General features: G+C 32.7%; 2 protein-coding genes across 2 annotated transcripts in view; one reads left to right on the top strand and one right to left on the bottom strand.

Moving 5' to 3' along the window:
* The window catches only part of LOC134707307 (proto-oncogene tyrosine-protein kinase receptor Ret-like), a 53717-nt gene that overhangs the window by 15704 nt on the left and 13658 nt on the right, over positions 1 to 24355 (top strand). Inside the window, exons 9-16 of the mRNA XM_063566954.1 lie at positions 672 to 770; positions 1176 to 1262; positions 2068 to 2213; positions 5065 to 5266; positions 5793 to 5909; positions 7594 to 7748; positions 17401 to 17517; positions 18683 to 18797. Coding sequence (XP_063423024.1) covers positions 672 to 770; positions 1176 to 1262; positions 2068 to 2213; positions 5065 to 5266; positions 5793 to 5909; positions 7594 to 7748; positions 17401 to 17517; positions 18683 to 18797 — 1038 coding nt within the window. The remainder of the gene's footprint in view (positions 1 to 671; positions 771 to 1175; positions 1263 to 2067; positions 2214 to 5064; positions 5267 to 5792; positions 5910 to 7593; positions 7749 to 17400; positions 17518 to 18682; positions 18798 to 24355) is intronic.
* Positions 12195 to 15519, bottom strand: LOC134708617 (uncharacterized). Its single transcript, XM_063569265.1, has 2 exons — positions 14685 to 15519; positions 12195 to 13866 (listed from the first exon to the last, which is right to left on the bottom strand). The coding sequence occupies exon 2, from the start codon at positions 13524 to 13526 to the stop codon at positions 12195 to 12197; it is 1332 nt and encodes a 443-aa protein (XP_063425335.1). The 5' UTR covers positions 13527 to 13866; positions 14685 to 15519.

Genomic DNA, 24355 nt, shown 5'->3' with positions numbered 1-24355 from the left:
TGATTCTGAATACACATTTAATTTTAATCCAAAGTTTGAAAGAACACAACCACTAATTTCTTCGTTTTCCTTACACAATATACTTTTATCACTTTATCCATTTTAAAACACAAGACGCATGTAAAGGTATTCACGAAAACTATGTTTTTATTTTAATTTTTTTTAATTGCTTTTTTCATTTGTTTTACCTTTTTCGACGTGTTAAACAATGTTTTAAGTAAGATATATTAAGTCTCTACCGTTCATTCTGTAAAATAGTGAACATGACTGTCTTCGGCCTGCGGCCTTACAACTGTCCAATATTTTACAGAATCGACTGTAATCGGCTTTTATCCCTTACTTAAAAATACACATATTCATCTAAATTCTAATATAATATCGCTGTTTATAGATAATTTTATCTTACTCTTTTTATCTTTTAATATAAGCAGAGTGATGAGTTAATGCGTTTGTATCCACTTCCCTTTAATTTTCCACATAATCTTTTGAAATACCTTATAGAATTAAGCAAATCCTTTTTACCTGTTGACCTTAACAATTGGATTTGTGTTATTTAAAAAGCAGTAAGCATTTTCCTAAAATTCTAAAAAGGATTCCAACTATCTAAGGAGCAGGGCACTTGTAGTTTTAAATATGAAATTTTCTTAACGATTATGTCTATCTATCACTAGCTATATGTAATCCTGAATGTAAGAATAATGGAACTTGTTATGCAGCTGACAAATGCTTATGCGAAAATGGATACGACGGAGGTTTGTGTGAAGTCAATTGTAAGTATCAAATACGTGCGATGTTTTAGCTTTAAAAAATCTGAAGACGGTGTACTGATCAGCCATCTTTTGAAGAACGTAATTATATACAATATGGATATATTCTATATGTTGCTAATTTATTAACAGAAATGGTTTTTAAATTTTTAAGTGGCACAACTTAAACACAAGTTTCCACATACTTTAGCAAGAATTCTATGTAATGTTTACGTGGTCAAATTTAAAAACGGTCATTCAACCATTAATAAAAACGTTTAACAATATATGCACTTTATTTTTCGGAATTTATTTTTAAGAAAGCAATAGTTTCTATGTGTTTTTGGTTTTGTTGATAAATGTTGCCATTATGATAACAACAAGATACCAAATCACATTCTATAATCTTTGTTTTTTTTATAATTGAAGTGGCGGAAATGGCTCCTGTGTATACTCAAACCCATGTGAATGTAATAGCAGGACTTTCCAAGAACCTTTTCGTTGCAATAGTTGCAAGTAAGAACATTTGCCATGACAATCTTCGATAGTGTCAAATATTTATTGACAAGTTTTAGTGTCAATTACGAAACCCTCAGTTGCGACAGACTGCAAATTGATCGTAAAAAAAATGTGAAAATATTTCAAATCACAGCGATGGCGATGCTTTATTCATGTTATAAATGTTGCTTCCTGCGTGTAAATATTTAATTGCATCCATGGTCTTCCTTAGTGTTCCTGGTGAAGGTAAATCGGAAAAAGTGCTCCAGACACACGGAATTTAAAACGAATTATGATTTTTTAAATTTATATATTCGCAGCTACAAATAGTGTTATCGTTAGATTGGCCCCGGGTTAAATATGGAAAAAAACGAAGAGTCCAATGACTTAAAAGACAACGAAAAACATGTACATGTATCACCAAACAGAACGTTCTTATCGGCGAACCAAGCTTAAGCGGGGTCGAAATTGACAATAAAAAAAACCCAATGGAAGTAATAGTTATGCATCATTATGATTCAATTTTAAAACATCGACTATTCATATTTTGAGAAGGTGTATACTTTTTGAAGTTAATTGAATTATTTCTATACTTCTTGAAAATGATAATTTGCTTTAAAAGGAAGAAAACATAAATTGTCGGTGCAGAAATTAATTGCATAGCAAATTTGAATTTAATTCGTACGACCACAATACTTGATTCAACTCATTTTTCTTTTCGTTCAAATGACCTGTACTTATAAACTGTATCTTTTTCCAAAACTTTAGTTTACGATGTAGGCTGTTGAATTTTTTTAATATGGATAATATTGTGATTTTTCAGGTTTATGTTTTATACTGCTTATTGTTGTTGCTTTATTCATGTTTCTTTGGAGAACCGGAAGACTGCAACCAGTTAAACAAAGAGTTACTGCTGGCATGCGAACTATCAGAAATACCATCAGAGTACATGACACATCCAGTGGAAATGTAAATATACTTTATGGGAAAGTTTAATTAACTGGTATCAGTAACACATTCATCAAAATAGGAATAATACTATGGTTATATTTAAATAATATATAACTATTATTCTTGGCTAACACGGAATATGGATACTTCAACGAAAACATAATGTAAATCTTAATTTAAAGGACTTAAATTAAGAAAACTAGTTTGTTTTCACCGATGCAATAAAGGCTTAATGTTTTATTTGATGAAAAAACTTTTTACAGGCAAATTCATTATGAGGTCTTTACGCTAAATCTTTTAGATCTTTAATGTGTATGGATTGATATGTTAGTCTAAGTCACTTGATTGATTGATTTGTTATTGACATTTAACTAAATATAAATAACTGCAAGTACTCTCATATCTGTACTTTTGTGTTTTTGTTAGGGCTTATATGTGCTTTGTATCAATCTGATAGGTAAATATAAAGATAGACGTAGTGTGATTGCCAATCGTTTAACTCTTAAGAAGAAACAGAATGACACAGACTTATCAACTATAAATGTCTGTAAAGCCTTCAACAATTATCAAAGCCCATACCGCATAGTCAGCTATAAAAAAAAAGTAAAAACACAAAAATACCGAACTCCGAGGAAAATTCAAAAAGTAAAGTCTAAAATCAAAAGGCAAAATCAAAAGTATAAACACATCAAACGGATGGATAACAACTGTCATATTCCTGACTTGGTACAGCCATTTTTTTAATGTAGAAAATGGTGGATTGAACCTAGTGTTATAGCTAGATAAACCTCTCACGTGTATGACAGTCGCATCAAATTCCATTACATTGTCAACGATGTATGAACAAAACAAACATACTGAAAGAGTAAAAATGTCAAAAATAGGGGTACATCAGTCAATATTGTGTTATCATCTTAATATCACTATAAAAACAATGTAACGAAGAATCACAAAAAGGCATACATCAAATTTAACATACTAAATGGATTCCAAAATTACAAATGTAAAACAAACCATACGAGAAAACTAACGACCTAATAAATGTAACAATAGCAATAAAAAAACCAAAACAATTATGTTATACAGCAACACACGACAATTAAAGAAATACCTGACATGCGACAGACACATACATACATAATGTGGAGAGGTAAAAAGTTTTAACATGTTAGATGAATTCCAACCTCTGCTAACCTTATACAGAGGTGTAACAGTACAACATAAAATTAACTATAAAAATCAGTTAAAAAAAGACCAATCTAAAGGATACAATTTAGAAATAAATCTTACAAAAACACCTACTTGTACATCCAATAAACAAGAAGACCCTAAGAACAGATCTGAGAATACTCGCAGTTAAGGACAGCTAGTTCCAAACCATTAACAATTACAAAAAGTCCTCCGTCAAATACTAAATTATCAATCAATACACATTCAACATCCAATTGATTAAGTGTAAAGACTTCTTAAACAGTCAGAGACAAACATGGAATTATGCTTTTTTCGACAGATTTTTTAAATTTGTTCTGTTGAACTGTTAAACCATGAGGATGAGTTTGGCACAGGCAAACAATTTTTACACTGCCAATATTTGTGTTTGTCTGTTCCAAATCAGGATCGTGTAATTTAGTGGATGTAGTTTGTTGCTGTATATCATATTTGTTTTTCGTGAATTCTTTTATACACCAATCAAACCGTTAGTTTTCTTGTTTTGATTTGTTTTAAATTTACAATTTCGGGGTCTTTTAAAGCTAACTTGCAGTATAGGTTTTGCATTTTATTCAAGTAATTACAATACCTTATATTGTTTTACCTCTAAAAAGTTGGTGTCTGGTAGTAAATTGATTCGTTGCTATTCACACCACGTCTTCCTAGTTCTATGTTATGTATGTCATATGCATATGGATATATATTAACACTATTTTTTTTCGATCTTGATATCTATGATGAGATTATCTACAATTTTTTTTTTTTTTTTTGAAATTTCGTTTGATTGTCTACAATAGAATAAATTGAAATCGCTACATATAAAATTTGTACAGTTAAGAATCGTTTTTAACGGTATACATGTGCTTATTTGTACAAAAATGTACATTCTTTGTGTTGGATCGATAATCATGATAATATTAAGTATAAAAATAAAATACTCAAAGTATTCCCGGAGAACAACTTCTTGCCGTTCAACTCATAGTGTTTTTTATTAGTACATTGAGTGTTTGGAACTTTCAATGGTGTTTGTTTCAATGTATTTCCATCGCTTTTATTTTAGATATCTATTAAACTACATTATATGTTTTTATTTAAACAAAGTGACACACAATTTTGAAAAATTAATACTGTTTTCATTATCATTCATAGTAAATTTAAAATAGATCTATGTAATTCAACAATGCATCATCTTTTACTTTGAATGAAATGTGGTTGATTCGTTTTCGACTTTTGTGCCAATTGCATTTACATTCTTTATCATTTCATCGAAAGGCCGATCCGCTTTTTTAGTTGTATTATCACACTTAGATATTAAATCTAATGTTTTGAAATAAATATGATAAAATGACACATGGAATAGATATTAAAATGCACATATAACTTGTTTGTTTTATGAAAGAAAATTGTTAAAATGTTACATACGGCAGGATGAATATGAAGATAATTTAGTAAATATAGTAAAGATCTATTAACATACTAAGAATTTTAATGACTTAGATATAAAACTAAACTTTGACATTGTGAAATGAGAAATTGGAGAATAAAATGTATATAAATTCATTATGACGTCTTATAATATTTAACTACGGTGAATTATAAAGATTGCAACTGGAACAAAATAAACCCAACTTGAACATTTTGTTTCAACTCTTCATTTCAGAACAGAGCTCATATGTCGGATAACGATGATGATATATATTTTTATGGTGCAATGGAAACACAAGGACAAGATGAGTGGATAATTTCAAGACAAGATTTATCTTTAGAAACAGAACTTGCACGTGGACGATTTGCCATAATTTATTTGGCTCAATACTTCAATCATTATGAAGTAAAAAAAGTTGTGGCGAAAACTTTAAAAGGTAATGTATTAAATGATATTAATATTAATCTCCCAAGTTGGTAAATATATTACCATTTAGGAAAAAGAAATTTCAACATTTGAATAACACCAACGACCATGTTTTGGAAGAAATTGAGAAGGCAACATCGTCTTTGACAATAGATTATGGACATAATGGATTAAATAATCAAAACAGAAACTATAAAAAGTTCTATCATCAACACATCAAAATCCTTCATATGACAAAACGAGTATGTTCGTTGTTAAAAGTATAAGTGTATTTGTATTTTAAACTGTAACGTCGTTTATAAGTTTCGCATCTATGTATTGTGATATTTAATAGCAAAAATGATGCCTTCGTTTGAATGTTTCATTTACAATAAATGTTGGTAAGAATTTTGTTGTTTTCCCTGATAAAAAAGATATATTTTTATTTAACAAAATACCAAAATAGTTGTACTATCGTTTTTGAATGATTTAATAGATAACTAAAGTTTTATGTTGAAACATTGGACTTATTCGCACGTTTATTTCTCTTCTTGAAGATGATCAGAATGAAGATAATGTCATTAAGATGAAAGGAAAGATTAATTTTTATGGGTCAAAAATTGGACATCACAAAAATATCTTGGATTTTATCGGTTCTGTCAACGATGATATTCGTGAGTATAAACAGTTTTATGAAATGATACAAACATGCATGCTTTCGATTTTCGATACGACATGCATTTCTTAAACAACCCTTAATATTCACTCCAGGCAACATGGTGTAAGGCTTATTACAAACATAGTTTTTATGTTTGGTCAATAAATGTTATTAAACTTGACTTCCCCTTTGTTGGCGACTTAAACAAATATAGGGATAGGAGTATACTGATTGGCTAGCTGGGTTAACATTTCAACAAACTTTCAGAGGAAGTGATAATATACTCGAAGCGATATCTGTAAATCATATGTAATTTTATATGCTTGAACCACCAAGGAGTACGACTCAATGTTCTAAGGGATTATACAAAGTTATTGTAAACATATGATGCCATATCTTAAGATTTGAATAAAATGGTGGCATCTTCAATTTTTACTTTTGGTCGTAAACATGATACAATATATGAATTATAATTGAAAATAGACGAACATTTGTATAGGTAGATCGAGATGGCTATGACCAAAAGTACAACAATGAGAAAAGTGTCTTTAAAACCATAGTTCTCTTTTCTCAACAGCTTGATTTTCAAACTTCAGAGTATGTTAATTGTTACCAGATACACTTTCTGCTCCACCACGATGAAGGAGTATACAATCTACGACTGCTATGAAATAATCATTAACAAACTACATGTGAATTATAAATAAACCATACATCACATGGTATATTCTACGGTTTTCCTATATTTTATTCATTATATCACCTTAACTCATTCTTGACCGTTGATAACACCATTGCACGTAATATTTTCCCCTTACACAACACCAGGTTAATGTCCCAACGATCATATTACGTTACGTAAATGGCAATGAATTAAGCAGAATGCATAAAAAATATACAACATGTTTAAAGTTTAAAAAAACCTTTAATGATTGGTATTTGATAATTGAGATGTTTTGTTATACATTGTAATAGTTTATATAAAGTTCCTACCAGGGATTCATAGTCAGCTCATACTATATACACTCACTTCTATGCATGTACAACATAATCTGATTAGACGAAACACATTATACCAACAACACAGATTGGGAATTTACTTTGAACAAGATCAACTAATTTGTATCAATATTCCACTTTGTATTGCATTCGTATCCCCAATCAATATCCCTATATCTAAATGAATCTCTCTCATGTCTTGTACCAATACCACCATGATATCTCATTTCCTTAAAGTTTCATTCAGCTTGTTCGTATACTTTAAGATTTTGAATTTAGATTTGATTTTTTTTGTACGTTTTTTTTTATAGTATCCATGGAATGGCAACAATCTTCAAAATGTCATACCCAAATTTAATTATGCATATGATGGTTAATATTATTAAAAATATAGTTCCGTTAAAAATGGTTCATTAGTATTTTGCAAAATGTTTCACAATTATAAGTCCTCAATCTTCTTCAATTTTGTACATTATTTGGCATTTTTTACTTTTTTTTTAATTTGAGCGTCACTGGTGTTTTTTTAAAACAAAACGCGCGTCTGGCATACTCACTTTCAATCCTGGTATAATGATAAGTTTATTCGTGTAATTAAAAGACATAGTGGAAGGATTATTACAAAAAAGAGCAAATAACACATGTAACCATATCTCCGTTGAGAGTAGCTTAATTTAAAACTTTATAAACATTCTGTTTTGTAGGTGGTCCTATCATGGTTTTAGAATATTGTTCTCAAGGAGTTCTGAGGGACTTTCTAGAATCCGTCAGATCAAACGTCACTGTGGAATTAGAGGAAAGATTGTTCCGAATAACACTTGGTATTTGTGAAGGAATGGATTATTTATCCTCTCAGCAGGTAAACTAAAGTATTTCCTGCAGACAATGTATACAATTGTATCAAATGGGTCCAATTTGTTTGTATTTTTGGTTTTGAACTGTTCATCGAAGTAAAAGCTAAGAAGGGATGTATGATTTAGCATTTCGAGTTACATGTGCTATAAAAGATGTTGTATGGTTATTACCGAGACAGTTTTTCAATAGACGAGATCAAGTGATGTAGAAATATTACTTTTTGTCAGCTAATGTTCCTTGACACAGATAACAACGAGAAAACCTTGTATAAATGACCTAGATCAAAGAGTCTGAGCTATGTTTGCTGTAAATAAAATACAAGTTGAGTAAAATGTCATTTATTCAGAAATTAATTTAAAATGCAACTTACATCTTAACAATTATAATAGTACTGCATAAATGACAATGACTTTAATAAGCAAAGGTGGGGTTGAAAAAGTGCCGAGTAAAATGTCATTTATTCAGAAATTAATTTAAAATGCAACTTACATCTTAACAATTATAATAGTACTGCATAAATGACAATGACTTTAATAAGCAAAGGTGGGGTTGAAAAAGTGCCACACCGTAACAAAATAAACATCATAAAAATGACAAAAATAAAAGTGAGTTGAAAAATTAACTCACTAACATATGTATATACAAATTATATAAACAAGTCTACATGAACATTGTAATTAATTCATGTTTAAAGAAAAAATGTGTCCTATGTAATAACACTTAAAAGGGAGGGAAATGGGAGGGTTTTCAGATAAATTCAAAACGATCTTTTCTTTCTCCCAAAACAAAGGCGAATGACCGCATGTCCAAGCACATGTAGAAATTTGATATTAATTACCGTTCTCAAGAACTGACCAATCAGATAATGTAATTAGATGATCATGCATTGAACATGATGTAGTCCTTGACCTCATGTTGATATACTTTATCAAAGAAATGCCTTCTACACACATGGCATTAATAAAATCAATATTATCGGAAATTCCAGCCAAAAAATCTTTTATTTACAATAAATGTTATTTTGTCAGCTAATGTTCCTTGACACAGATAACAACGAGAAAACCTTGTATAAATGACCTAGATCAAAGAGTCTGAGCTATGTTTGCTGTTAATAAAATACAAGTTGAGTAAAATGTCATTTATTCAGAAATTAATTTAAAATGCAACTTACATCTTAACAATTATAATAGTACTGCATAAATGACAATGACTTTAATAAGCAAAGGTGGGGTTGAAAAAGTGCCGAGTAAAATGTCATTTATTCAGAAATTAATTTAAAATGCAACTTACATCTTAACAATTATAATAGCACTGCATAAATGACAATGACTTTAATAAGCAAAGGTGGGGTTGAAAAAGTGCCACACCGTAACAAAATAAACATCATAAAAATGACAAAAATAAAAGTGAGTTGAAAAATTAACTCACTAACATTGTATATACAAATTATATAAACAAGTCTACATGAACATTGTAATTAATTCATGTTTAAAGAAAAAATGTGTCCTATGTAATAACACTTAAAAGGGAGGGAAATGGGAGGGTTTTCAGATAAATTCAAAACGATCTTTTCTTTCTCCCAAAACAAAGGCGAATGTGACCGCATGTCCAAGCACATGTAGAAATTTGATATTAATTACCGTTCTCAAGAACTGACCAATCAGATAATGTAATTAGATGATCATGCATTAAACATGATGTAGTCCTTGACCTCATGTTGATATACTTTAACAAAGAAATACCTTCTACACACATGGCATTAATAAAATCAATATTATCGGAAATTCCAGCCAAAAAATCTTTTATTTACAATAAATGTTATTTTGTCAGCTAATGTTCCTTGACACAGATAACAACGAGAAAACCTTGTATAAATGACCTAGATCAAAGAGTCTGAGCTATGTTTGCTGTTAATAAAATACAAGTTGAGTAAAATGTCATTTATTCAGAAATTAATTTAAAATGCAACTTACATCTTAACAATTATAATAGTACTGCATAAATGACAATGACTTTAATAAGCAAAGGTGGGGTTGAAAAAGTGCCACAAATCCCAAGAGGGATCCCCAACCGAGGACTCTGTATTCAACTTAGGAACTCCAGAATTAGAAAATTTTGACCTCAACAAAAAACACCCAAAATTGAATAAAATATACACTTTTTAACATTAGCATTTCAGTAAAAGTGTAGAGCAAACCATGTTGACCTCTACAAAAATAATAACACATATTATAAACAAAACAAAACAAAACAAAAAAGAAATGATATATAAGTATACAAATAATCATTTATAATTAAACTTGTAAGGAAAGGTAAAGCAAGCCATGTTGACCTCTACCAACCAAATAAATACCAACATATAGTGAATGACGGAAATAAAAAACTTAAATTTGCAGAGCAAACCATGTTGACCTCTCTAAAAATAAATCCAAAAATCACAATAAGGTAAAGCAAGCCATGTTGACCTCTACCAAAATACTTAGTAAACGACTGAGATTAAATTAAATCTAAGTGTGCAAATTATCAAGTCGAATATAATGTTGAAAAGCGTTCGACTTCCATCTACCCATGCTTTGGATCAAAGCTAACGGCACACCTCTGGCAGCTGCAGACGTCGCAGCTCCAATTCGGAAACTGTGACCTTTATAAAAATTAGTGTCTAATCCTACGAAATTAAGCAAACTTTTTAGTGAAGAATTGAAATAAAAACCCGAAACATGTTTTCCACATTTAAATCGAAATAAAGGACCATGTGGACAATTTTGTAACCTTAGATATTCCTCAATAGCTTTAACAGGACATAGATAATTTTCAGGACGTCTAGCTATTGATAATGTCTTACTCTGTAGATTACTATGTTTGTAGAACTTCATAGTAATTGTCATATTGCTCACATGACCATTTACTCTTTCAAACTTTATATCTTCCCTTTGAATTACTCTATAGATTTCAGACTCCGTTTTAACTGCAATTTCTCCAATCCTTAAGAAACAAAAATAAGCTGTAGACATCATAGCTTTTAACAAAACTTGATTATAAATGCCTACTATTACTTTTGGTAAAGCCTTAACCAATTTTACAAGAATGTCATAAGTTATTGGCAGCCGTGTATCAACAGAATGTCTCAACTGTTTTGTACCTTTTAACATTTTTTAATAAAAAAATGTGTCTGTTGGATCCTGTAAGAACTTAATTTTATGCATAAAACTGATGGCTGATATGTAAGACGCAATTGTAGATGGTTGATAATTTTGAATAAATAAATGTGAAATAAAATGCGCAACCATAACATGAGTAGATGGAATACATTAACTCCTGGAAAATATTTCTGACAAAAATTTGAATACACACTTAGCATTCTATTATATGATGACTGAGTAGCAGCAGATAATGATGCACTAACAAGCTTATCAGTCATAGATGCAAAAATTGAGGTGGAATGGCCACAGGAGTTGGACTTAACCAAGGAGCAATCTGATGAGCTTCCTGAAATGAAAAACGAGACAACAAGTCACAAATAACGTTTGTTTTCCCAGGAATATGTTTGGCTCTAAAATAGATATTGTACTTTAATGCAGCTAACACTAATCTTCGGATCAGTCTCATAATATTCTTTTCCCGAGATGATGTCTTATTTATAATTTCAGCAACAGCTGAATTATCTGTTAAAAACAGTATTTTATGGTTTGCTAATAGAGGGCCCCATATATCAATAGCTAACACAATCGGGAAAAGTTCTTTCACTGTAATGTGTAAATCAATTAACTCCGGTGGCCATTTCCCTGAAAACCATTTGCTGCCAAAAACTGCAGCAAAACCACCATAAGTACCTGCAGCATCAGAAAACAGTTTTAAAAAATCGGATGAAACCCATTCTTTGAATAAAAAACAAGATTTACCATTGTATTTTTCAATAAAACTGTACCATAACTTAAGATCTAATCTTGCATCAGAATTCAGATTGATTCTATAATGAGGAGATGTATGACCTATAGTCAGATCAAAAAGCCTACGTAAAAAGGCTCTCCCAGGTATGATAACTCCACATGCAAAATTTAAAAGACCCAATAAGGATTGCAATTCTCTGAGTGAGATACTGCGTTTACATTTGTATTTACTTAATAATTGCAAATTTGTTTCTATTTTCTCCATAGGTAATCGAGCTACCATCTGAGTAGAATCAATTTCAATACCGTAGATAGTAATGCAAGTAGTAGGGAGTTGTGTTTTTTCTGATTTGATGGGTACCCCCAATTTATCAGCAAGACACAGAAAAGTTTGTAATGCACTATAGCATTCATTTGAGCCAGCTTTTCCGACAAAGAAAAAATCATCTAGCAGGTGTGATACCCCATATATTTGAAATTTAGCATTTAAAATCCAGTGGAGGGCTGTAGAAAAAGCCTCAAATAACTGACACGAGGACGAAGCCCCCATGGGGAGGGATACATCATAATAAAACTGTTTGTCCCAATGAAAACCTAACAGATGATGATCTTTTTTTAGCTATTGGAATTAAGCGAAATGCATGCTCAATATCGGTTTTGGACATTAGACAGTTTGATTCATAAGATTGGACTAAATCTATGACGGTTTCAATGTTTTGGTATTGTACAGCCGAAAATTCTGGGGAAATACCAGAGTTTACAGAGTCACCCTTAGGATACGACAAATCATGTATTAATCGATAAGAATTGGTTTCCTTTTTTGGAACTAAACCCAAAGGGGAGCATACAAAAAGAGGGAAAGGGGGCTTTGTAAATGGACCCTTAACTCTTCCTGCTTCAATCTCTTTATTCAGTTTCGATTGCACAACATGATAATTTTCCCTTGCACTTTTATGATTTGGAGGAAAAATCTTCTTAGTAAGGGATGTAGAAAAACAAGAATTAATTGAAAATCCAAAAGAAAAACCATGAATCAATTTATCTTTCAACTGGGTTTCATAACCTACTAAAAAATGTTCTAAATTTTCAACCTTTATTGGTGTTGGAAGTTTTGACAAAGTTTGCCTGTTTTCCTTTTTGCTCTGGACATGTAAGGGTACAGTGTTTCTTGCTGCAGTGTACACATTGGTGTTTGAGTTTACAAAACTTTGCTGTGCATTCCCCTGATTTACAGAAGGCCCAGCAATAGCCATTTGGGAATTGATACTGATGCTGGGCCCTCCTTTGAAAAGAATTGGGCCTGAGTTTGAGGTTTTAGCATACGACTTCTTATTTTGACCTGAAAAATCAGATTGTCTTTCATATAAAGCAGCAGATCGCCAAAGTTCATCATTGATTTGATCCAATTGTAACCCTAAAATTTTTCTTATCTTTCTAAATTTCTCATCATATACTTCAGCGGCTTGGAAACCCAAGGACTTGCATAATGACCGTACATTAAAACCATATTTAATCAATGCTATAGACGACCTCAAATTCTTTTCAAGATATATAGACATAAATATGTCAAAAGCATTTGTCCATTGGTGAATGGACAAAAGCTCTTTGTTAGACTTCCTATTTGAAATTGTTATATTCAAATTCTCAAATAATGTTGATTCATTACATGTATCATCATTGTTAGAAGGTAATAATAAAGCAAAATTTACATAATTATCACACCAAACATCAGATTTAACCTTACTGCTGACATGATAGTCTAAAGGTATTGAATGTCTCAACATGTCACAAGCATAAGGATTCTCGTCATACGAGTTAGAGTTTAACAGCTCACCATCAGAAGACGTGTTAATATTAGGATCTGAAGACAATGGCAGTTGGAAGACAGCTAACATTTGTCCCTGAGAGTCATTATTTGTTTAATTTACTGGTTGTGTGGATGATGACGACAACATACTAGTTAAATCATTAATTGGAACTACTGTATTGTCTTTTACCAGTTGCACGCCGGAACTTTCAAACTTTCGGAATAAAGCATCAGCAATGTCATTTGCTGTTGGAACAGACGTCTGTTCGGTAATTGTTTCAGGAACTGCTCGTCTTGTATTGCGTCTCCGCACTGGTGGCCTGTATAATGGTGGTATCTCACTTTGTTCCTCCACTAAATTTTGAACATCTTCAAGGTTTTGTGGAGCAGCATTTCTTCTTGTTCGGCTCTTCTGCTTTGGCATTTTGCTATAAAAAAAAAACATAAAACAAAAATAAAAATAGAAATCCTGTATATCACAGAACTTTAAGAATGTTACTACAAATGTAAATAAGTATAATTTTTAAACCAAAATGCTTGTCCATAAAATTAACATAGTTGATATGATGATATATCTAGCAAAATGTACTCATGTTGAAAGTTAAGTTTGACTATGATACATGTTTGCTAATTATTACTCCAAAACCAATTTTATAAAACCAACCAATATGAATAAAATTCTTCAAAAGTACCAAAATCGATCCCTATTGTGACACAACCATTATAGGGAAAGACATGATTTATTCTCTGATTAAATAATTAACCTAATAATATACTAAAATAAAAGTATATAAACCATGATTATGAATAATCAATATTTAAACATAAAAAGAGACATATTATATTATATAACTCTGATATAAATGATATAACCAACCATAATTATTTACAAATAAGACATTTTTCATGTCACCAGTGTCACAACCATGTGCGTATAAACACAACCATGTGCATATAAGCACAACCACGTGCATAATAAGCACAACCACGTGCATAATAAGCACAACCACTTAGAGATAATTTAGATTATAAATCGTTACAAAAGGTGATGGAGTAATAATATGCAACTAATTCATAGATAACTACATAATTGTAGTGTATGCTTCTTTTCTTCATATGTCCAAATAGGGACAATAAGTTTATAACAATCATAAACGGTAATTTGCAACGCATGTTTGCTCGACATTACATGTTCGTGAAAGGCTACCAACAGCAGCACGGACACTTCTAGCGTATATTTCCATACCTTCATCATTAAGATGAACTTTATCTTTTAATAATAAATCTGGGGTGTTCTTCCACAACCCCCTATGATGCCAGAAAGTCGCATTGTCTCTTTCTTTTACTAAATGACTAAGTTCTTTGTTCACAATGTAAACCTTGTTGTTATAATAAGCTTCCGGTCTTTCGGAATACCTCGGGAGAAGTTGACCAATAACCACGTGTTTAACATGATAGCAATTTATTATGTAATCGGCAAAAACACTGATATCTCTTGCTAATTTCACGGGCTCATTTTCAGACGACAAATCGTTGCCTCCAACCTGAAGAAAAACCGAATGTGGCATATATTCTTCAATAATATGCATATCTTGTTGCTTTTGAACACATTTATTACCGGGGCGAAGAGTCCCTCCCCCCAAACCAAAAAATTCCACCTGGATGTCGGTTCCGTCTAAACCTAAATTTAACCAACCTCGATCACAGTTCTCGTGAGTAAAAGTTTCTAAACGACGAATAAAAGAATTACCAAAAATTAAGGCACGCCGGACCATGGTTCAAAAGCAACAAACAATTCAAAAATAAATATTAATAAATTAAAAATTAAGTTATTAAAAATATATAAAATAATAGTTAAGGTTCGCTTTTACCTTCTAATCTGTGGATTCTTCGATGAATGCCTTTCTACAGTTCTTTTTTCAGTTTTTCAGATAAATTCAAAACGATCTTTTCTTTCTCCCAAAACAAAGGCGAATGACCGCATGTCCAAGCACATGTAGAAATTTGATATTAATTACCGTTCTCAAGAACTGACCAATCAGATAATGTAATTAGATGATCATGCATTGAACATGATGTAGTCCTTGACCTCATGTTGATATACTTTAACAAAGAAATACCTTCTAAAATAAAATCAATATTATCGGAAATTCCAGCCAAAAAATCTTTTATTTTTAATAAATGTTAATATTTGCAATTCGTATCACATTTAGAGTGGTGCGCTCATATTAACCAGGGACACAACTTCGCTGTTTTAGGATTTTGAAGTGTAAAAACTTCAATGTAAAAACTTCAAAGGAAGGATGAAACGGAAAAAGTATGCCAGTAAATTACATTAATACAACAAAAATGATTATTTTCTAAACTGAGACAAAATTTCGATACTTACCGCAAAGGACCGAAAAGCAGACAACGATTTTAATTCTGGTACCTTTGATAACAATTCGGCCAAATTCCTGAATGAAATAATGATTTCAAAGATTATTTTTTTTAAATTCTTTGACTAATTGCCATAAATTTCATTTCTTTACACGTTTGAAATGTCTGCTATTCGTCTATAATGAAATTGATTTGATAAATATTGTTTAAAGCTGCAGTTGTTTAGTTTTAATTAGATGTGTAAAAATTATGAATGTGACTCCATTTGAAAAAAAACCGGAAATTTTAAATAGCCTTTAATCTAACTTTTCAGATGATTTTTTTTTTACAGAAACACATGTTCAAGCTAAGAATATTTTGATTTTGATGTTATCTTCATATTGAAGAAATATTAGTATACTTTAAAAACACAAAGTCCTGAATATGAACTACAGAAAACATGGAAAATTATGGCGAAAGTGAAAACCCCATTCTAACTTTTCATTTTAAACTAGCTACTGCTAACAAATTTTTATTTTCAATAGTTTTATGAATAAATGATAATGATAACTTTGTCATGGACTTAGTGATATTGATTGCATTTTTGAAAACAAAAGTTTCAATAATATTTCCATGATGGTTTTACAGGAGGATTGTTGTCAATATATTAACTGCTTTTCGTCTTCTGTAAGGTATAAGGCATATCACTATTGTTTTTATTACACTCGAAAATTTTAAATAGTTTAAAACCATTTGGATTCAGCTTATTTTTGAAGATCATACTTTAATCCATGTCATTTCGGCTCTTGGGGTCAATTGTCTCATTGACAATCGTGCATTGTACCATAAATACTTGTTGTATATCAAATGGGTATATCATGAAGCCTATGCATATAAACTCATCATAGACATTTGGTAATCAAAATAGGTATTGTCGATTTATGGAGGCAATTATATGACAAATTTCACGTTTGGGAAATTTTTACAAAAATATCTACAACTGTAAGTTTAAATATGGGCACGAATATATTGAAATTGAATCGACCATACAATCATGCACTGGAAAACAATCATTTAACAAATAAATTAATTTGTATCGCAAAAACAGTATTTATATAGATGCTTCCAATATAATTAGAATAAAAAAGTACTGAAAGTTTATCAAAATGTTTTAAAATGTCATCTTGAGCCTATTGTAGTCTTTTATAAATTATTTAGAAATCGGATAAACGCCTAAATAAAGGCAAGAGTAGTATATCGCTGTTCAAACTCACAAATCCATGGACAAAAAACAAAATCGGGGCAACAAACCAAAACCGAGGGAAACGCATCAAACATAAGAGGAGAACAACGACACAACACTAAAATGTAAAATACACAGAAACGGACCAAGCATCAGAAAAAATCCCACGAGTACATGATAATATTATGATAATGATTAAGAACGCATATCATTCTATGGTTTTATTAGCGTTAGTAAAGACTCGAGGACTTTCAGTAAAAGACATTGGTGTGAAATAAAGAAAATTATGTCACCTTTTTTATAGCAACATAGCAAATAGTTTACCTTTTTTATAATAAACACAAATTTATTATTGTTTTAGGTGGTTCATAGGCGTTTAGCAGCACGGAATGTGTTACTCAACGATCAGTATGTTCCGAAAATTACAGGATTTGGCCCTGACCCGGAAGCAGACGAAACAGGAGACACAAAAAAATCAGTAAATATCATTTAGATAAGTAAAGATATTGTAGACAGTTTTCAATACCAGATCTTTTCAAATGATGTCATTAAATCACTTCAAATTGAGCATGACTAACTGGTTTTCTTTTTTTTATGTTTGTTTTTATCTGGAGAAGTGGGTAATCGATACACTGATATACTTACTTGTTTTCTATTTTTTTGTCTTCTGTGCCCTTTAAAAAAAAGAAGAAAAAGTTATGATTGCCAATGACACAATTCTTCACAAGAGACCAAAATGACACAGAAATTAACAACTATAGGTCACCGTCCGCCCTTCAACAATGACCAAACCCCATACCGCATAGAAGCTATAAAAGGCACCGAAATGACAATGTAAAACGATTCAAACGATAAAACTAACCGCCTTATTTATGTTAAAAAAAGAACAAAAAGGTAACGCACTAACAATCGACAACAACTGAATTACAGGCTCCTGACTTGGGACAGGCACATACATACTGTGGCGGGGTTAAACATATTAGCGTGATCCCAACTCTCTCCCTAACATGGGACAGTGGTATAACAGTACAACATAAGAAAGAACTATAGAAATCAGTTGAAAAAGGCTTAACTCATCAGATGGACAAAACATTTGTCTCTTTCTTTTTCTGTTTAAGCCATGGCGCTGTCAGTTTATTTTCAATCTATGAGTTTGACCCCACTCTGGTATCTTTCGTCTCTCATTCATTAAACTGTAAAAGCTGATCGTTGGCATATATTTGTTTATCAATGTGACAGCAACCAAACGACACAAAGTAGAATATATGACAACGGAATCCGTTAACGGGTTTCAATGAGATTCGTATGACAATATAAAACATAAAAAAATCACTGATACTTCCGGAGCACCTGAGATCACCCCTAGTTTTTGGTGGGGTTCGTGTTGTTTATTCTTTAGTTTTCTATGTTGTGTCGTGTGTACTATTGTTTTTCTGTTTGTCTTTTTCATTTTTGGCCATGGCGTTGTCAGTTTGTTTTAGATTTATGAGTTTGACTGTCCCTTTGGTATCTTTCGTCCCTCTTTTACTGAATGAAAGACAAATGGTTATTTGAAAAACGATAAAATTTCTATTACTAGTATATATGCCATTGCTGATGATTTATTTTCATACATGAAAGGTTTTACACTTTGTTTTTTGTAGGAGAGAATACCAATTAAATGGATGGCTCCAGAATGCATGAAAACAACTAAATATGCAAATGAGTTGAGTGACGTGTGGTCTTATGGGATTGTTATGTGGGAAATATTTTCTCTTGGTAAACCATAATACCTTCATTTTTAAGTGTTCAGAGTTTGATTTAGAAACAATTAGAATATACAGACAAGATTATAAAGAAAGATATGATTAATTTTGTAGGCTCTACTCGGTTAACTATGCAATGATGTTTCATTATTTAGAAGAAAAGTACATATTAACAACCACAACAGTTTTCATAGCAAACGCATTTATAAGATATTTTAAGTAAAAATGCTTCAAACAAGTTTTTCAAAAGTTACATAAGTCATAAATATGATAAGAGCCCCTGATTCTACAAAATTAGTACAATTCTGCAGTATTAATAAAATAATGTAAGTATATAGATAAATTAGTTATCAAAAGTACCAGGATTATAATTTTATACGCCAGACGCGCGTTTCGTCTACATAAGACTCATCAGTGACGCTCAGATCAAAATAGTTAAAAAGCCAAACAAATACAAAGTTGAAGAGCATTGAGGACCCAAAATTCCTAAAAGTTGTGCCAAATACGGCTAAGGTAATCTACTCCTGGGGTAAGAAAATCCTTAGTTTTTCGAATAATTCAAAGTTTTGTAAACAGAAAATTTATAAAAATGACCATATAATTGATATTCATGTCAACACCGAAGTGCTGACTACTGGGCTGGTGATACCCTCGGGGACGAAACGTCCACCAGCAGTGGCATCGACCCAGTGGTGTAAATAGTTATCAAAAGTACCAGGATTATAATTTTATACGCCAGACGCGCGTTTCGTCTACATAAGACTCATCAGTGACGCTCAGATCAAAATAGTTAAAAAGCCAAACAAATACAAAGTTGAAGAGCATTGAGGACCCAAAATTCCTAAAAGTTGTGCCAAATACGGCTAAGGTAATCTACTCCTGGGGTAAGAAAATCCTTAGTTTTTCGAATAATTCAAAGTTTTGTAAACAGAAAATTTATAAAAATGACCATATAATTGATATTCATGTCAACACCGAAGTGCTGACTACTGGGCTGGTGATACCCTCGGGGACGAAACGTCCACCAGCAGTGGCATCGACCCAGTGGTGTAAATAGTTATCAAAAGTACCAGGATTATAATTTTATACGCCAGACGCGCGTTTCGTCTACATAAGACTCATCAGTGACGCTCAGATCAAAATAGTTAAAAAGCCAAACAAATACAAAGTTGAAGAGCATTGAGGACCCAAAATTCCTAAAAGTTGTGCCAAATACGGCTAAGGTAATCTACTCCTGGGGTAAGAAAATCCTTAGTTTTTCGAATAATTCAAAGTTTTGTAAACAGAAAATTTATAAAAATGACCATATAATTGATATTCATGTCAACACCGAAGTGCTGACTACTGGGCTGGTGATACCCTCGGGGACGAAACGTCCACCAGCAGTGGCATCGACCCAGTGGTGTAAATAGTTATCAAAAGTACCAGGATTATAATTTTATACGCCAGACGCGCGTTTCGTCTACATAAGACTCATCAGTGACGCTCAGATCAAAATAGTTAAAAAGCCAAACAAATACAAAGTTGAAGAGCATTGAGGACCCAAAATTCCTAAAAGTTGTGCCAAATACGGCTAAGGTAATCTACTCCTGGGGTAAGAAAATCCTTAGTTTTTCGAATAATTCAAAGTTTTGTAAACAGAAAATTTATAAAAATGACCATATAATTGATATTCATGTCAACACCGAAGTGCTGACTACTGGGCTGGTGATACCCTCGGGGACGAAACGTCCACCAGCAGTGGCATCGACCCAGTGGTGTAAATAGTTATCAAAAGTACCAGGATTATAATTTTATACGCCAGACGCGCGTTTCGTCTACATAAGACTCATCAGTGACGCTCAGATCAAAATAGTTAAAAAGCCAAACAAATACAAAGTTGAAGAGCATTGAGGACCCAAAATTCCTAAAAGTTGTGCCAAATACGGCTAAGGTAATCTACTCCTGGGGTAAGAAAATCCTTAGTTTTTCGAATAATTCAAAGTTTTGTAAACAGAAAATTTATAAAAATGACCATATAATTGATATTCATGTCAACACCGAAGTGCTGACTACTGGGCTGGTGATACCCTCGGGGACGAAACGTCCACCAGCAGTGGCATCGACCCAGTGGTGTAAATAGTTATCAAAAGTACCAGGATTATAATTTTATACGCCAGACGCGCGTTTCGTCTACATAAGACTCATCAGTGACGCTCAGATCAAAATAGTTAAAAAGCCAAACAAATACAAAGTTGAAGAGCATTGAGGACCCAAAATTCCTAAAAGTTGTGCCAAATACGGCTAAGGTAATCTACTCCTGGGGTAAGAAAATCCTTAGTTTTTCGAATAATTCAAAGTTTTGTAAACAGAAAATTTATAAAAATGACCATATAATTGATATTCATGTCAACACCGAAGTGCTGACTACTGGGCTGGTGATACCCTCGGGGACGAAACGTCCACCAGCAGTGGCATCGACCCAGTGGTGTAAATAGTTATCAAAAGTACCAGGATTATAATTTTATACGCCAGACGCGCGTTTCGTCTACATAAGACTCATCAGTGACGCTCAGATCAAAATAGTTAAAAAGCCAAACAAATACAAAGTTGAAGAGCATTGAGGACCCAAAATTCCTAAAAGTTGTGCCAAATACGGCTAAGGTAATCTACTCCTGGGGTAAGAAAATCCTTAGTTTTTCGAATAATTCAAAGTTTTGTAAACAGAAAATTTATAAAAATGACCATATAATTGATATTCATGTCAACACCGAAGTGCTGACTACTGGGCTGGTGATACCCTCGGGGACGAAACGTCCACCAGCAGTGGCATCGACCCAGTGGTGTAAATAGTTATCAAAAGTACCAGGATTATAATTTTATACGCCAGACGCGCGTTTCGTCTACATAAGACTCATCAGTGACGCTCAGATCAAAATAGTTAAAAAGCCAAACAAATACAAAGTTGAAGAGCATTGAGGACCCAAAATTCCTAAAAGTTGTGCCAAATACGGCTAAGGTAATCTACTCCTGGGGTAAGAAAATCCTTAGTTTTTCGAATAATTCAAAGTTTTGTAAACAGAAAATTTATAAAAATGACCATATAATTGATATTCATGTCAACACCGAAGTGCTGACTACTGGGCTGGTGATACCCTCGGGGACGAAACGTCCACCAGCAGTGGCATCGACCCAGTGGTGTAAATAGTTATCAAAAGTACCAGGATTATAATTTTATACGCCAGACGCGCGTTTCGTCTACATAAGACTCATCAGTGACGCTCAGATCAAAATAGTTAAAAAGCCAAACAAATACAAAGTTGAAGAGCATTGAGGACCCAAAATTCCTAAAAGTTGTGCCAAATACGGCTAAGGTAATCTACTCCTGGGGTAAGAAAATCCTTAGTTTTTCGAATAATTCAAAGTTTTGTAAACAGAAAATTTATAAAAATGACCATATAATTGATATTCATGTCAACACCGAAGTGCTGACTACTGGGCTGGTGATACCCTCGGGGACGAAACGTCCACCAGCAGTGGCATCGACCCAGTGGTGTAAATAGTTATCAAAAGTACCAGGATTATAATTTTATACGCCAGACGCGCGTTTCGTCTACATAAGACTCATCAGTGACGCTCAGATCAAAATAGTTAAAAAGCCAAACAAATACAAAGTTGAAGAGCATTGAGGACCCAAAATTCCTAAAAGTTGTGCCAAATACGGCTAAGGTAATCTACTCCTGGGGTAAGAAAATCCTTAGTTTTTCGAATAATTCAAAGTTTTGTAAACAGAAAATTTATAAAAATGACCATATAATTGATATTCATGTCAACACCGAAGTGCTGACTACTGGGCTGGTGATACCCTCGGGGACGAAACGTCCACCAGCAGTGGCATCGACCCAGTGGTGTAAATAGTTATCAAAAGTACCAGGATTATAATTTTATACGCCAGACGCGCGTTTCGTCTACATAAGACTCATCAGTGACGCTCAGATCAAAATAGTTAAAAAGCCAAACAAATACAAAGTTGAAGAGCATTGAGGACCCAAAATTCCTAAAAGTTGTGCCAAATACGGCTAAGGTAATCTACTCCTGGGGTAAGAAAATCCTTAGTTTTTCGAATAATTCAAAGTTTTGTAAACAGAAAATTTATAAAAATGACCATATAATTGATATTCATGTCAACACCGAAGTGCTGACTACTGGGCTGGTGATACCCTCGGGGACGAAACGTCCACCAGCAGTGGCATCGACCCAGTGGTGTAAATAGTTATCAAAAGTACCAGGATTATAATTTTATACGCCAGACGCGCGTTTCGTCTACATAAGACTCATCAGTGACGCTCAGATCAAAATAGTTAAAAAGCCAAACAAATACAAAGTTGAAGAGCATTGAGGACCCAAAATTCCTAAAAGTTGTGCCAAATACGGCTAAGGTAATCTACTCCTGGGGTAAGAAAATCCTTAGTTTTTCGAATAATTCAAAGTTTTGTAAACAGAAAATTTATAAAAATGACCATATAATTGATATTCATGTCAACACCGAAGTGCTGACTACTGGGCTGGTGATACCCTCGGGGACGAAACGTCCACCAGCAGTGGCATCGACCCAGTGGTGTAAATAGTTATCAAAAGTACCAGGATTATAATTTTATACGCCAGACGCGCGTTTCGTCTACATAAGACTCATCAGTGACGCTCAGATCAAAATAGTTAAAAAGCCAAACAAATACAAAGTTGAAGAGCATTGAGGACCCAAAATTCCTAAAAGTTGTGCCAAATACGGCTAAGGTAATCTACTCCTGGGGTAAGAAAATCCTTAGTTTTTCGAATAATTCAAAGTTTTGTAAACAGAAAATTTATAAAAATGACAATATAATTGATATTCATGTCAACACCGAAGTGCTGACTACTGGGCTGGTGATACCCTCGGGGACGAAACGTCCACCAGCAGTGGCATCGACCCAGTGGTGTAAATAGTTATCAAAAGTACCAGGATTATAATTTTATACGCCAGACGCGCGTTTCGTCTACATAAGACTCATCAGTGACGCTCAGATCAAAATAGTTAAAAAGCCAAACAAATACAAAGTTGAAGAGCATTGAGGACCCAAAATTCCTAAAAGTTGTGCCAAATACGGCTAAGGTAATCTACTCCTGGGGTAAGAAAATCCTTAGTTTTTCGAATAATTCAAAGTTTTGTAAACAGAAAATTTATAAAAATGACCATATAATTGATATTCATGTCAACACCGAAGTGCTGACTACTGGGCTGGTGATACCCTCGGGGACGAAACGTCCACCAGCAGTGGCATCGACCCAGTGGTGTAAATAGTTATCAAAAGTACCAGGATTATAATTTTATACGCCAGACGCGCGTTTCGTCTACATAAGACTCATCAGTGACGCTCAGATCAAAATAGTTAAAAAGCCAAACAAATACAAAGTTGAAGAGCATTGAGGACCCAAAATTCCTAAAAGTTGTGCCAAATACGGCTAAGGTAATCTACTCCTGGGGTAAGAAAATCCTTAGTTTTTCGAATAATTCAAAGTTTTGTAAACAGAAAATTTATAAAAATGACCATATAA

Source organism: Mytilus trossulus, chromosome 2 (genome assembly GCF_036588685.1).
Source record: "Mytilus trossulus isolate FHL-02 chromosome 2, PNRI_Mtr1.1.1.hap1, whole genome shotgun sequence".
Classification (NCBI taxonomy): Eukaryota; Metazoa; Mollusca; class Bivalvia; order Mytilida; family Mytilidae; genus Mytilus; species Mytilus trossulus.
This window is presented reverse-complemented; position numbering and strand designations above follow the sequence as displayed.